Genomic DNA, 14,365 nt, shown 5'->3' with positions numbered 1-14,365 from the left:
GAGGTCGCTTAAGCTCACAGATGTCTATGAGAGTGAATGAGGTCGCTTTGGCTCACAGATCTCTATGAGAGTGAATGAGGTCGCTTTAGCCCACAGATGTCTATGAGAGTGAATGAGGTCGCTTTAGCTCACAGATGTCTATGAGAGTGAATGAGGTCGCTTTAGCTCACAGATGTCTATGAGAGTGAATGAGGTCGCTTAAGCTCACAGATGTCTATGAGAGTGAATGAGGTCACTTTAGCTCACAGATGTCTATGAGAGTGAATGAGGTCACTTTAGCTCACAGATGTCTATGAGAGTGAATGAGGTCGCTTTAGCCCACATATCTCTATGAGAGTGAATGAGGTCGCTTTAGCCCACAGATGTCTATGAGAGTGAATGAGGTCACTTTAGCTCACAGATGTCTATGAGAGTGAATGAGGTCACTTTGGCCCACAGATGTCTATGAGAGTGAATGAGGTCACTTTGGCCCACAGTTGTCTATGAGAGTGAATGAGGTCGCTTTGGCCCACAGATGTCTATGAGAGTGAATGAGGTCGCTTTGGCCCACAGATGTCTATGAGAGTGAATGAGGTCGCTTTGGCCCACAGATGTCTATGAGAGTGAATGAGGTCGCTTTAGCTCACAGATGTCTATGAGAGTGAATGAGGTCGCTTTAGCCCACATATCTCTATGAGAGTGAATGAGGTCGCTTTAGCCCACAGATGTCTATGAGAGTGAATGAGGTCACTTTAGCTCACAGATGTCTATGAGAGTGAATGAGGTCACTTTGGCCCACAGATGTCTATGAGAGTGAATGAGGTCACTTTGGCCCACAGTTGTATATGAGAGTGAATGAGGTCGCTTTGGCCCACAGATGTCTATGAGAGTGAATGAGGTCGCTTTGGCCCACAGATGTCTATGAGAGTGAATGAGGTCGCTTTGGCCCACAGATGTCTATGAGAGTGAATGAGGTCGCTTTAGCTCACAGATGTCTATGAGAGTGAATGAGGTCACTTTAGCTCACAGATGTCTATGAGAGTGAATGAGGTCACTTTAGCTCACAGATGTCTATGAGAGTGAATGAGGTCGCTTAAGCTCACAGATGTCTATGAGAGTGAATGAGGTCGCTTTGACTCACATATCTCTATGAGAGTGAGTAAAAGTCGCTTTGGCTCACAGGTCTCTATGAGAGTGAGTGGAGGTCTCTGTAGCTCACACATCTCTGTGAGAATGAATGAGGTCGCTTTAGCTCAGACCTCTGTGAGAGTGAGTGAGGTCGCTTGAGCCCACAGATCACGATGTAAGGGCACGGCCACACTGGTTCCTGGTAGATATGAGTTACATTACAGACATTATCCATGAAGTCTACCCCCCTGCATCATCACGGATAAGGGGAGTTTTACTGCACTATAAGTACATTAAATCAACGCTACTACTCTCTTCCGCTGCTCCTGCACTACTGGGGTTATTTAACGGCTCCAATCATCAGCAGCATTTGCGTCACCTCGTGGAAGGTCGATAAACGCGGGCTCAAAAGCGGTGCGTGATTTTTTTTGTTGCGCCAACAAAATTACGTGGCCGTTCTCTACGCCAAGTCTAACAAATCTTTCACGTGGCCATCTCCGAGCCGCATCAAAACAATGTTGCACCCGGCTCAGACACGTGTCTGGGTCATCCGCGTGTCTGGGCCATCCAGGACGCTCGGCGTCGGCGGCTGATGAACCTGCGCGCCGCTGCTCCCCCCGTGCTCGCCGGACGTGAAGTGCATGCGGAAATGTTTGGGGGTGGGTAGCGGCGGCCCGGGCCCAGTGTCTGCGCATGAAAGGGACTCTGGGTAGCGAGTAGGGCCGAACGATTTGGGGAAAATATCTGATTGCGATTTTTCTGACAGATATTGCGATTTGATTTGAGATTACATTTTTTAAAATCAATCTTCAGTTCAATATTCACTGTGTAATAGATTTAAAACATGTGATTGGAGCATTACCACATGATACCATCAAAATATGAACTGCTCTATATATTATAATGCAAAGATGAGAACTTAAAAGATATGAATTGCTTCCGACATGTATTTATTAAAATGTTTGAACTGAAATAGAACAATCAAACATAGATAAATTGTTAAGTTAAATAAATAAAGTTAGAATAATACAAAATTAAACAATTCCAATTAGAAAGTAATCGGACTTTTCAAATCGCAAAAAAATCGCAGCCTTTGCAATTTCATAATCGCATTGTTTCAAATTGCGATTTCGATTTTAAATCGATTAATCGTTCTGCCCGAATAGGGAGCTGCTGCTGTTGCTCTGTGCAAGCACTGCGATGGTTTGCATAGCAGCGAGGGAGTTGGGCGAAGGGAGGAGTGGAGGGGAGGGAGTTTGGTAGCACAATCAGCTTCCTCTTGTCTCTCAGCTCAGCTCACAACTGAACGTTGTTGTCCAGTAACAATCTATAATTAACAGTCAGAATGACATGAATTTCAGCAATGCACCGCCGCCGGTCACACAGAGGTTGCAGATTTAAACAATTTTTCCATTGAGTCAGAATGCCGCCCTGTCTCTTGCTATTCGCATTGTGAATAAACAGCAGCGTTGCATCATAAAAACTAAACAATGTGTCCCACACATTCGCATACATCACAACGAACCCCCTCCCCCCCCCCCTCACATAAACCTCCTGATCTCATTTTTCTACAGATGCAGCAGCATTTACAAGTTGCTGTTGGTCGCAATTTTCTTCATTTGTTCAGCTACAACACCGTCATTGGTTTGTTTGAATGCACTTAACGGATGCCTTTTACGGAGGCCGTCAACATCATCATCAACCATAATGGGTCCACTGCCAGATGAAGACCTAACCCAAATGGTCGCCAACCCCACCCACGGTTCTGCGATGCGACAGTCCACATTCGCCCACGTGCGCACCAGGAGCCGATTCCATTCTCGCTCCGTCTCCTCGGCGGACATTACCCCCCTCGCGCGCTCTGTTCTTTGGCAGCCATTCCGTCACTTATCTTGCCCACCGAAGCCATCGGCCCCTTCTGAGCGACGTCGTCTTGCCCCAAGCCAAACTCACTCAGCTCGAATTGCATCGCACTAATTAGGCACACAAGGTGATTGCCACAAATTGACCACAATACCTTGATGATCTCGTCAAGGAACATAATCCATCGCCACGCGAACTCTGGTCATCCTCGCAGCAGCGACTTTTGGCTGGGCTATCGAACTAAGACGGTCGCCCCATCGCACGCTTTCAGGTGCACGTCTGCAGCCGTCTATCACGCTCTTCCTTCTGATATTAGGAAACCAACGGAGCTATGCACTTTTAAATTTAGATTGAAAACGAATTTCTCTAGTATTGCATTTTGTGTTTAGTTTGTTGTCCTTCCTTCGCACCTCCTACTAGCACTTTAGGCTACGTACGGCACGAAATATGTTCATCGTGCATACATACTCCATGGCAGAGTACGTAAGCAAATTAAAAAGTGAGGAGGGAAATGCCACAGAGCTGCGGCAAGGGGAAACATGGCACGGGGAGATAATTAATCACGCGGGTCCTGCCTTGGACGTGCAAACGCGACGCGATGATTTCCTGCTCTGCTGCGGTCGCTTTTCTGCTCGTCAGCGTTCACAAACTCGGGGTACCTGGCTGCACGCCTACACCCGCGTCTTCATTACGCACAGACACACGCAAATGTGTTCTTAATGTAGCAGCCTTTTCTTATTCGTCGGTGATTTTATTGTACGCGCGTACATAATTTGCACACGCAGCACGCAAACTTTAGTCACTCGAAGGTGCAGTTGTGTTGAGGTGTAGTGTGCGTCATATACTTATGCTGGCTAGAACAAAACAACAAAGGCGACGATCCCCTGTATAGCCTTAAGAGACTGTTGGAGCAAGTGTTGTTAGCGAACACCTATTAAGGCTGGCACGGAATATGAGCAGGAGGTGTGGCCAACACCCACGTCTGACCGCCTTTGTCTCCCCAGTATTGATACGTACACCAAACGAAGTACTCTTTTAAGGCTGAGTCGACCTACAGGAGGCTCTGAATTGGTTCAGACATCACTCGCCACTGATGTTAGCCGTGGTTAGTGATCAAACCCACAGCGTGCAGGGCCACTCCCCAAACGACACGCACACACACACACGCCACAGACACACTCAGTAACACATACAACAAAGGCCAGCATTTGTAAAATTCCACATGCCCGGCCTGGCTTGGTACAGCTCGATAGATCGGCACCACGCATCTATTTAATACATTTCTCTGCAACTTGGCCGTTTGGGTGCCCAGTGGCTTCTCCCCTCTCCCGCGTCTCTCTCTGACTGCTGCGGCAGACTCCCTCCACCACTGCCCTTGAGCCATCGACCACGGGGCAAGTTCACTGCATCATCCGTCAGCCGGATGCTCTCTGGCTTAGCCTGGCCAAGAGTGTACGTGTTTAACCTCCCCCGCCCGCTCGCTCCTCACCCCTCCCTCCCAAGGCTTGCACAAGATTACATTAGGCCTTACGCCGCTCTCCGGACTGATCGCTTTTGTAGGCCGTAGGGATCTCATCCGCATCCACGTTTTGGGGGCAAAGTAAGCTGCCGCTCTTGACGAAAGCCTAGCTCTGGGAACACCTGGCGGCGAGCAGCGAGGATTTGTGGCAGTTAAGAGGTCATGGGCAACGCTGGCCACTAGGAGGCAGTTCTCATCCACCGATGGGGTCATCCTTGCCCAGCCAATGGATGAGGACTGCGCGTTTGAAGCCAGGAGGGAGCCAGCGCTACGTGGCCGGCACGGCCCCCTTCTTCGCGTAAAGGCGGAACGATGGATGCTGAAGCACATTGGACGGGATGTGTCCTCGATACATCTCACGTGCATGTGTGTGTGGCACAGTAGGGGGCACAGGTGGTGCATCGGCCAGTCATCTGAGTCAGTCAATCCATGGAACCTGGGTCTGTCCCGTGACCTCCTGCCAGCCGGCGTTCGACACTTCACGTGGCCTTAACGTGCACATGGCCTGGCACAAGCACCATGGTGACGTCACCGCCACTGAGTGGCGAATGGCGGTTGTTGTTGTGTGTGTTAACCTGGTGGCTGTCGTAGGTAGGGTAGAAATGTGCATTCAGTGGAACGAAAAACACTGAGCGTGTTAGTCAATGGCACCACAGTACCTCCAAGCAAAACATATATAATTGGTGACGTTTTAGGCGATGGGCCTTCTTCTGGCCTCTGTATTCATTTGCTATGAAGAAGGGCTATTGCCAAAAACGCCACCTAATGTATATTTCCTTTGAAGGCAGTGTTATTGACCAATGTGTTGAGTGTTTTGTTTACTGTGCACCACTGCCAATGAAGCATCACCAAATAATTTGCCCTTTGCATGCAAATAAAAGACAAAGATCCCCCTTGTAGCTTTTTAACAGACTGTTTGGGCAAGTGCTGTGAGCGTGCACCTATGAAGGTTGGGGTGGCACACGAGGGGCTGGATGTCCAGCACCACGCCCGGCTGCCTTTGTCTCCCTACTGGCGATGTTTACCCACCGCACCAGGTACTCATTTGAGGCTGAGTCGACCTAGGGGAGGCCCAGGACAGGTTCAGATAACCGTCACTGGTGTTGGCCATGAGTGGGAATCGAACCCGGGTCGCCAGGTTCGTAGCGCAGCGCATTATCCGCTACATTTCCGCTCCCCACTATATATACACACACACACGATTAGAGACACACATATGCCCGTGTGTGTATATGTGAACGTGACACGCATACCCGATGGCCGGGCCTCGATGATGTAGCTCGTGACGGCAGATCTGCCGGGGTCGCCCTCGGTCCAGTGCAGAGTGATGTCCGTGCCATAGCGGGTCACCTGGGGGGCCCCGGGTGGGCCCGGAGAACCTACACACACACAAACAATAATGACACATTCCTCGAGGTGGCCGGGCAAACCCAGAGGTCAGAGTACAGTTGCCCCTTGTTGCTGAGGTTCAGGGTTCGAGTCCAGCGGGCCGCCCTGGTTATTACCGCGGGTGTTATTAACCACAAGGCACTACTACGCGCCGTCTGCACTTCGAAGTGATTCTGTGACGTGTTTTGCAACAGTCGGGTCATTCGCTGTGTGCGAGCGTTATGGTCCGAATGTGCCACATATTCGAAATTGCCCACAAATTGATCAAGTGGAATTGCACATGGTGAGTATCGCCCCACCCCACCCCTATTGGCAGACCACAGAGCTTAGCCAATTGTTGGTAGCGCCGGTTCTGCCTTCCTTTTGGCTTGTCTGATGTTCCTGATGCCCCCGTTCGAAAAAACCGCCCGCGTTGTAAATTGCGCACCACTGTGAGATGCATTTTGTGCAAATGATGCAGCGCAAAATAGCAGGTTACATCACCGCTGAGAAGCTGGGATCGAACGAAGGCGGCCGACCGTGGTGAAGTTCAGATTTTAATTTGGAGTGAGTCTATGGCGTATAAGTGTGTGAAAGTTAAGGCCAATGCATAACCCGACAGAGTACATTCAAGTGCAGTGCGAACTAGCAATCAAAAAGGCATTGAGAGGGGTGGCCGGGTGGCTCTGAGGTCAGAGTGTTGAGCTGCCACCGCTGAGATCCTAGAAAATCGAATCTGAGTTTCAAAGTCACCCTCATGATTAAACCAGGTTTCCAAGTGTAGCATGCTGATACTTTCAGCCCGGGCTACTAATGACTGCAAAGACAAATATAAAGATCGACTGTATAGCCCTAACAGACTGTTGGGGCAAGTGCTGTTAGCAAGCACCTATGAAGGCCAGCGCGATATGGAAGGGTGGTGGATGGCCAACACCACACCCGAGTGTGCCTTTGTCTTGCTTGTTGCGATGTTTTTACACACCACAGATACCCATTTGAGGCTGATTCAACCTAGGGGAGGCCCAGGACCGGTGCAAATAATTATCACTGGTGTTGATCGTGATCGGGGTTCATAGCACTGTGCGCTAACTGCGACACTACCACTCACCCCTAATGACTGCACACACACGCATCAAAGTAAGTTAGTAAATAAATTAAACACAACTTGGTACTGTGCTTAATGTGGCAAAATTTCAGCTCTGAGAATTGACATTTCTATATTTTGTCATGTGACGAACCTTGATCTTCTTTGCAGAACGGGTGGGAAAGTGCTGCCCTCAACTATGTGAAACAGAGGTCATTTGAAGAGGTGATATCTGCCTCCTTGGGATGTTATCTAACACAAAAGGCCACACTGCTCTGTGAATGATCTGCATGGGCTTTTGTTTTTGTTTCAGGAGATGATGCTGATAGCAGAATTGGGATAAAATTGAGGCTTGATTTCTCCCAGAGCTTGTTTTGAAGGTCAACGCGAGATGGCTAAAGGAAGGAGAGTGGCGTTTTCATTGTCTACCGAATTAACTGAGTTATCACCTGAGTTGGGCAGCTCTTTTCCAGAAATATATCTGAGTAGGACCTTCCTTGAAATACTTGCGGGTAAAAGGTCTAGGTTGTGTCGGTGACAAAATTAAAGGTTACTTATGAAATGTTAAATAAAAACTCAAGATTTGATATTGCCACCAACTGCATTTTTTTGATGGATTTTATCACGATTGACAATGCATTTCAAAAGACGGTGCGGATTCTGACAATCGGGAATTCGGACAAAGCTGAAATCGGCCCTGTGATTTCAGGGTGCCAGCTTTGCATTTGCTGCCGACTCAAGTTGAGCAAAAAAGTACAGAAATGCCCTGCCAAAAAGTCAAGTAAAAAAAAAAATCTGAATTACGCGGTTCATGGAATTGGAGTAACAACACATTCATCTTCTTGGTTCTTTCGGTAAAGTCACGTAGAATGGAAATAATAAAATAATAAAAATAAAACATAATAAAATAATTCTCACGACGTTTCAGCCACAACGCAAGCAGCCGTCCTCAGGTGAAGAACAGGTCTGTCGAGAAAGCTTTAAATCGAAATTTAACAACACATTCGTTCGCGATATCAACGTTTATCAAAAAAGAACCGATTGCTCTGATCCATCGTTAAAAAAATATCTAGCATTTTGTTAAGACCTCATTAGCTGTCTAATGTCAAACCGCTCACAACTCTTGAATTTGCACTGCTGGTCGGAATTATCTTCACATTTAGACCTTGTGTCAGCAGCTTTCAATACAAAAGTGGCCCTTTTGATCAATGCGATATTCGTGGGGCTGATGAAAGTGCAAGAAAACACCCCTTGCCTTTTAGAATGCAGCGAGAGAAAAATAACAAAAAAATGTTTCGCGAGCAACTGCCAAGATGGGTTACGCGAACATTAACGCAATTATATCAGCTTCACGTAGCCCGTGTCAGCTTCACAAACGCAGTGGCAAGTCGCCCTATGCCTTGGCAGAACCCGTGGCCACCAGCGGAAAGCATCCCGTCAAGCTGAGGTCAAAGGCCTAGAGATTTTTGCCGGGCCCACCTCGGCACAAACCACGCGTAGCCGGAGATCGTGCGTTGCTTAATTTGGGGCAGATCTGTCCGGATTGGTGACCTGGATGAATATGTATGAACCCGGCTACACCACATCCAGTATATCTCTTACTGTGGCAAATACTCGTCACATATCACCTACGCCCATCTACCAGTAACCCGGAGAATATCCAATGAGGAATGAATCCCTAGATCCCCATAGACTCACGTAAAAATTCCTTGACTTACCCAGATATCCATTACCTCATCTAGAGTGCTATACCCTTAGACATCCATCATCGTTTCACATACAGACCCATACACTCACGCAGATTCGCATAGACTTAGGCCTATAGATTCATGCCGTGGCACGCCTATCCAGATCGGAGATCTAGAAAATATCTTCACGCCCCGCACACCACGTCGACTATGCATATCTTCACGGCTCTGGCCGCTAGCCGTATGCCACGTGGTTAGCCAAATTTCATGGAATTGGCTATTGGATAACCAACGAGCAAAGATGGTCACAGCATCGCGCGCTTTCAGGTGCGTTTCTGTCGCCGTCTGGAAGGTTCTTCCTTCCCATATTTAGAAAGCCACTGGAGATACGCGCTTTAAAATCTAGATTGGAAACTAATTTCTTGAGAGCTGCTTTTTGTGTTCAGCTTGTTGGCCTTCCCCACGAACCTCCGATTAGCACGGTTGGCTATATACGATGCGAAAAAAGTTCAACATACAGTAGTCCCTCCGTTATCGGTGACATGGGTTAACGGTTTTTCGGTTAACGTTTGCCTCCCGTAGGACCAACATGAATGTTTTTATAATTACGGTATGTTTACGTTATGCACGCCGGCGGTAATTTCGGCCAATCGGAGCGCTTGTTAAGTGGGCTAAGCCACGCCTCAGCCAATCAGGGAAGCCGTTTCATGAGCGTTGAGAGCTCGACAGGCTTTGTTTACATGTTTTCTGTTGAGGCAGTGTAAACAGCTCTCTTTGCAGACTCATGCAATTCGTATATTCGATGAACAGTTATTTCGGTTGACAGCAGTTATTCGTGGAACGGATTAAAATCGTTAACCGAGGGACTACTGTGCACACACACACAACAACAACAACCACCATTCGCCACTAAGTGGCGGTGACATCACCACGGTGCTTGTGCCAGGCCGCGTTCACGTTGAGGCCATGTGAAGTGTCGAACGCCCGCTGGCAGTACGTCACGGGGCAGACCCAGGTGCCACGGGTTCGACTGACTGAGATGACACACCTACACACCTACTCGAGTGTAGCTGCGACCCGGACAATATTCAGTGGAGGAATGAATCCTCGGGCTCGCACCTTCGAGCGGTGCGGTGGTGACGTTGGCGTCCGCCTCGGGCCCGAAGGCGAAGGTCTTGGCCCACACGCGGAAGTGGTAGGTGACCCCTTCCACGAGGTCGCGCACACGCAGCCACCGCGGGGCGTCCGGCCGGACCTCCACCGTCACGATCTTGCTCACGCCTACCGCACGGACCGTGCACGGGCAGGCATCGACAGAGAGGTCACCGCAATGATAATGTCATTGCGACGGCGTTTGCTTATACAGCGAAACATCTTTGATTCTCAAGACTTTTTTTAAGGGGGGGGGCAGTCTTTTTCAAGGGTTTTTGGGGCCTGCCTCTGTGGGATATTTGGCTAAGTTATGTTAATTGATTATTTATGTATAATACTAGCGTGGACTGGTGTTGGAAAAGCTAAACTTGATAATGAAAAGCAACACACCAATGTGGTTAAAGAAGGACGTCTAGGTGCGTTCACAGTGAAGGACGTCTTTGATCTATGTATGACATGTGGATTGGAAACACGAGCATGGACAATGGTCGGTAATTGAGACTCATCATGAAGTGGGAACCAAATGAGGGAACATGCCTGAGCGGACATCCACTGAAGAGATGGAAGTGATGTGATCGTTTTACGTGCAGGAGCTAGACAGAAAATTAAGAGATGGTGACGGCTGTGGGGGGGGGGGGGGGGAAGCCTTCATCCAGCAGTGGACAGATCATGACGATGGGATGGCATCACTGTGTTTGGAGAGCACCAATACAATGAGGGATTCAAACTTCAACTCTGCGCTAATTGGTCATAGGGCAACTTGCTGTGCTGCCTCCAGCAGTAGCCTACCCCCTCATTGCACTGCAGCTGAATGCACCTCCATCTCTGCGTGAGCTGCCAACTCTGCCGGCAAGTTACTGGATAACGAGCGTGAATCACCACTACCGCCATCAAAGCCTGTGTCTTAGCTATTGGAACGAGAGTCCTATTCAAGCGGCGAGATGTTAACTCCCTCGCGTGCTATGCAGGAGGTCATGGGTTCGATCCCGACCGTGACGCCTGCTGCTGTATATTTGGAGTTTGCATGTCTCTCTCCCCTTGGTCACGTGGTTTTTTTTCCGAGTCGTCTGGTTTTTCCCTCCAGATTTAGAAGCGAGGTGCGTTCACAGTGTTTGGCTGCCGTACATTTCCATGTGATGAGCAACTTTGTTGAGCGATGATTTGCGGCCAGGTCGCTTCGGAAAAAGAGCTACACAGCTCAATGGGCCTTACCGGGTAAAATAATGAAAATTGTTGACAGTTTTAAAATAAATCGTTTCATCATACCAAAATATGCTGTGCCACTGACCACCACCACCACTGTGCCCAGCGGACAGTGGCAGAGACAGGGGGGCGGCTAGGTGGGTATCTCAGAAGGGATCCTGAGCCAGATTATTAAAGAACTTTGAGCAAACAAGCAAAAGATCACAGCCTTTCTCAGGTTGGAGGAGCTCACGCTTGTCCAAAGTTTGCGCTCACCCCGGCATCGGCGAACGAACGTGGAAAAATAAATATATTAAGGCACAAAATAATAAAATCGCTATCGCTCACAGCTTCAAGAGCAAAGAACGGCTGAGTGGGAGGCAAAGCTGGCACGGACATGCGCACAATCCGAAGGCCTTGTACGAGAGAGCTTCTTTGATCAAAGTCTTCAAAGAGTCTTCAAGTGTTACAGGTTTTAAAACAAATCTGAACACTCGCCTCTTCTCAGCAGTACATCCAAAGTGACTGCAATACGCGGGTTACGATTACTGCTCTGCACACGTTGGCCCGGCTGTCACGCTTTGCACGGACCTGACGTCGCTCTGACGTCGGGAATTTGGCTTTGTGGATTTGTTTAAGACTTGAAAAATGCTTTGTCTGTAAATCGTGTTTCAAAGTGCAATTTGTTTCAGCGAGGTGAGAACTCAAGATACCAGGATAGTCTCATTTGCAACGGTACCCTCGTTTGCCAAAATTACCAAAAACTGAAAAAAAATGAGTTGAACAAAAATGTAGAATAAAATTTGGATTCAAAGCTTTCGTGACTGCAGGGATTCATTTTCTTGGTTCTTTCGGTAAAGTCACGTTGAAGGGAAATAATAAAATAATATAAATATTAAACAATAATTTTTGTTTTGTTTTATATTTTCATTATAATGTAGAATTAGTTCAAATGGTAAAGGTGCAGCCCTGCAAAAGCATGCTCAGGCCACTGCTGGCAGTAGGGCCTTCACTAAAACGGAGCTCTAGAAAGCCCCTTCTAGACGGCATTTGGCCTACTCTTCCACACCTACTCTGTAGTACCCACACTTTACCCCACCGATCTGCCAATCAACTAACTGTGGTGAACTCATTCATACTGTTGGGGTGTGATGTGGGAAGATTTAAGAAACTTGTGCCATTGTTTTAACTGCCATGGCCAGAGATCACACCGGCGATCTCTGGATTGCAAGTGCATTGTGCTGACCAGCACGGTGAGGTATGGTTAAACAATCCGACGCATTACAACAGATCTGAATTGGTGCATCGTTACACATCGGCGAGTGAAAGAGGGAACACATGCATCTTGCTGACAGGCGGCGTGGGGGGCTGGAGGGGGCAGAGCCCCCCACTGCTAAAAGCTCACACCCCCTTCTGAATACGGTGTGAACAATAATTGATATACATACTGGGGATTTTAGCGACTGCGGCCTTGAATTTCGTGGGGCCCACACAACTGAATATAATTACATACACTATATCTACAGCTTTACAACGGTTGAGACGCAATACTGTAGCACTGCGATAAACCCCGTAGTGTAGGTTGGTAATTAAAGCCATAGCTTCACGATGCGCATTAATACCGGAAGTGTGCTGAAATTTAAATAGTGCTGTTCGTTTGCACACCTGATTTAGCTTTAAAAAATTCCTCCATTACATTTTTTAAGACCACAACTGAAATAGCCAAGATGAATAATAGTGGAGTGTTTGGCATCGGGCACGGGTGGTGGTAAAGCAGTCAAGGGAGGGAATTGAATGTACAAAGAGGGCCCCCCCTGAATCTATAACAGACCCGGGCCCCCATCAAACTAAATCTGGCCCTGCCTACTGGATTAGTGCATGCATGTGCATGCGTGTGTCCATGCGTGCGTGTGCACGAGTGCATTTGTGTGGGCGTGTGCATGCGCATCTGGTTGTTTGTGCGTGCGTGTGCATCTGTGTGCGCGTGTGCATGCGTGTGCGTGCATATGGTTGCGTGTGTGTGTGTATGTATGCTGAACTTCTTTCGCACCATACAGTAGTGCACTATGAACCTGGCGACCCGAGTCCAAATCCCGCTCACAGCCAACACCAGTGACGATTAACTGAACCCGTCCTGGGCCTCCCCTATGTCGACTCAACCTCAATGAGTACCTGGTGCGATGCGTAATTATGACCAATGGGGAGACAAAGACGGCCGGGCGTGGCGCTGGCCACCCAACCCCTCGTGTGCCGTGCCGGCCTTCATAGGTGCTCGCTAATAGCACTTGCCCCAACAGCCTGTTAAGGCTATGCGGCGGATCTTTGTTTTTTGTGTGTGCGTGCGCGAGTCACCGTGCACCGGTGTGGTGGGCTTGTAGATGAGCTTGAAGCCCTCCAGAACGCCGTTGGGCCGCAGAGGATCTCCCCACGACATGTTGAGCGAACTTGTCGTCACGTCCTCGAATCGCACAAACTGGGGAGCTGAGGGCGCTGTGTGTGTGGGGGGGGGGGGTAAGGTGGGCAGAGGTGGGGGCCAGGGGTACAGGACACCAGCACCGGCAGCACAGGCAGCGTTGGGAGTGAAATTAACGCAAACGCACGTCGACAGCAACACACAGGACAAGCAACCGGAGCCGTGCGGTGAGGATCCGTTTTTTTATTTGCTGTGACATTCTTAATTCCTGAGGTGTCACCGCCAGCGGAGGCGCATCACGAGCAAATTAAGTTATCCCTGTATAAGAAACTTCCATAAATGCGCGAGCAAAGAGACAATTACATTACGGCCGCCGCGCAATGTGGAAGGGGCTCTCAGCAAAGTACGGACGTTGGGAGGGTTTGTGTGTCCGGCATTTCCAATGCAGCCTTTCTTGATAAGGCCAGGAAATGAGACATTCAGGTTGCCTATCGCGGTAATGTAATATTGCATCTTAATAACATGTTGCCTGTTTGGACTTGGTTAAAGATAATTGTGTTTTATTCCAAAGGTATATTTTGTGCTTTTGAAGCTTCGATTGAATGCTTTTGATGGTCTGCATTTTGTGTATGGGCTCATTTTTCATGTTTAAAGTTTTGAAGGCCCATGGACACGATCGCCCGTATTCCATAATTCATGGGGGCCAGCTCAGTGCCTTCAAACACATATTTGTTTTGGTCTTTTTCCTAATTTATAATCCTGGTACCTTTTCATTTGTACACAGCAGAAGGGGCGCTTTTATAAAGCGCTTTCATATGAGATTGGTATTTATGACATGACAGTTAAACCGATATTCTTAATTCTCAAGAGCTGCAATTTGAGCAAGAATCAAGTAAAATAACCACATTTAAATTTTACAGTTTGTGTGTGTGTGAGATTGTATGTATGTCGTTGGAGTCATTGATGACCGGGCTCAAAGCATCAGCATG

The 14,365-nt window shown here is 48.3% G+C and overlaps 1 protein-coding gene across 1 annotated transcript in view; it reads right to left on the bottom strand.

Annotated features, from left to right (window-relative positions):
• LOC144717865 (protein sidekick-2-like) overlaps positions 1–14,365 on the bottom strand; it is a 144,872-nt gene that overhangs the window by 50,659 nt on the left and 79,848 nt on the right. Inside the window, exons 26-28 of the mRNA XM_078593640.1 lie at positions 13,316–13,453; positions 9,749–9,910; positions 5,743–5,868 (exon numbers count right to left, since the gene is read on the bottom strand). Of these exons, the coding sequence (XP_078449766.1) occupies positions 5,743–5,868; positions 9,749–9,910; positions 13,316–13,453 (426 nt within the window). The remainder of the gene's footprint in view (positions 1–5,742; positions 5,869–9,748; positions 9,911–13,315; positions 13,454–14,365) is intronic.

This window comes from Lampetra planeri, chromosome 1 (genome assembly GCF_965212315.1).
Source record: "Lampetra planeri chromosome 1, kcLamPlan1.2.h2, whole genome shotgun sequence".
Classification (NCBI taxonomy): domain Eukaryota; kingdom Metazoa; phylum Chordata; class Hyperoartia; order Petromyzontiformes; family Petromyzontidae; genus Lampetra; species Lampetra planeri.
This window is presented reverse-complemented; position numbering and strand designations above follow the sequence as displayed.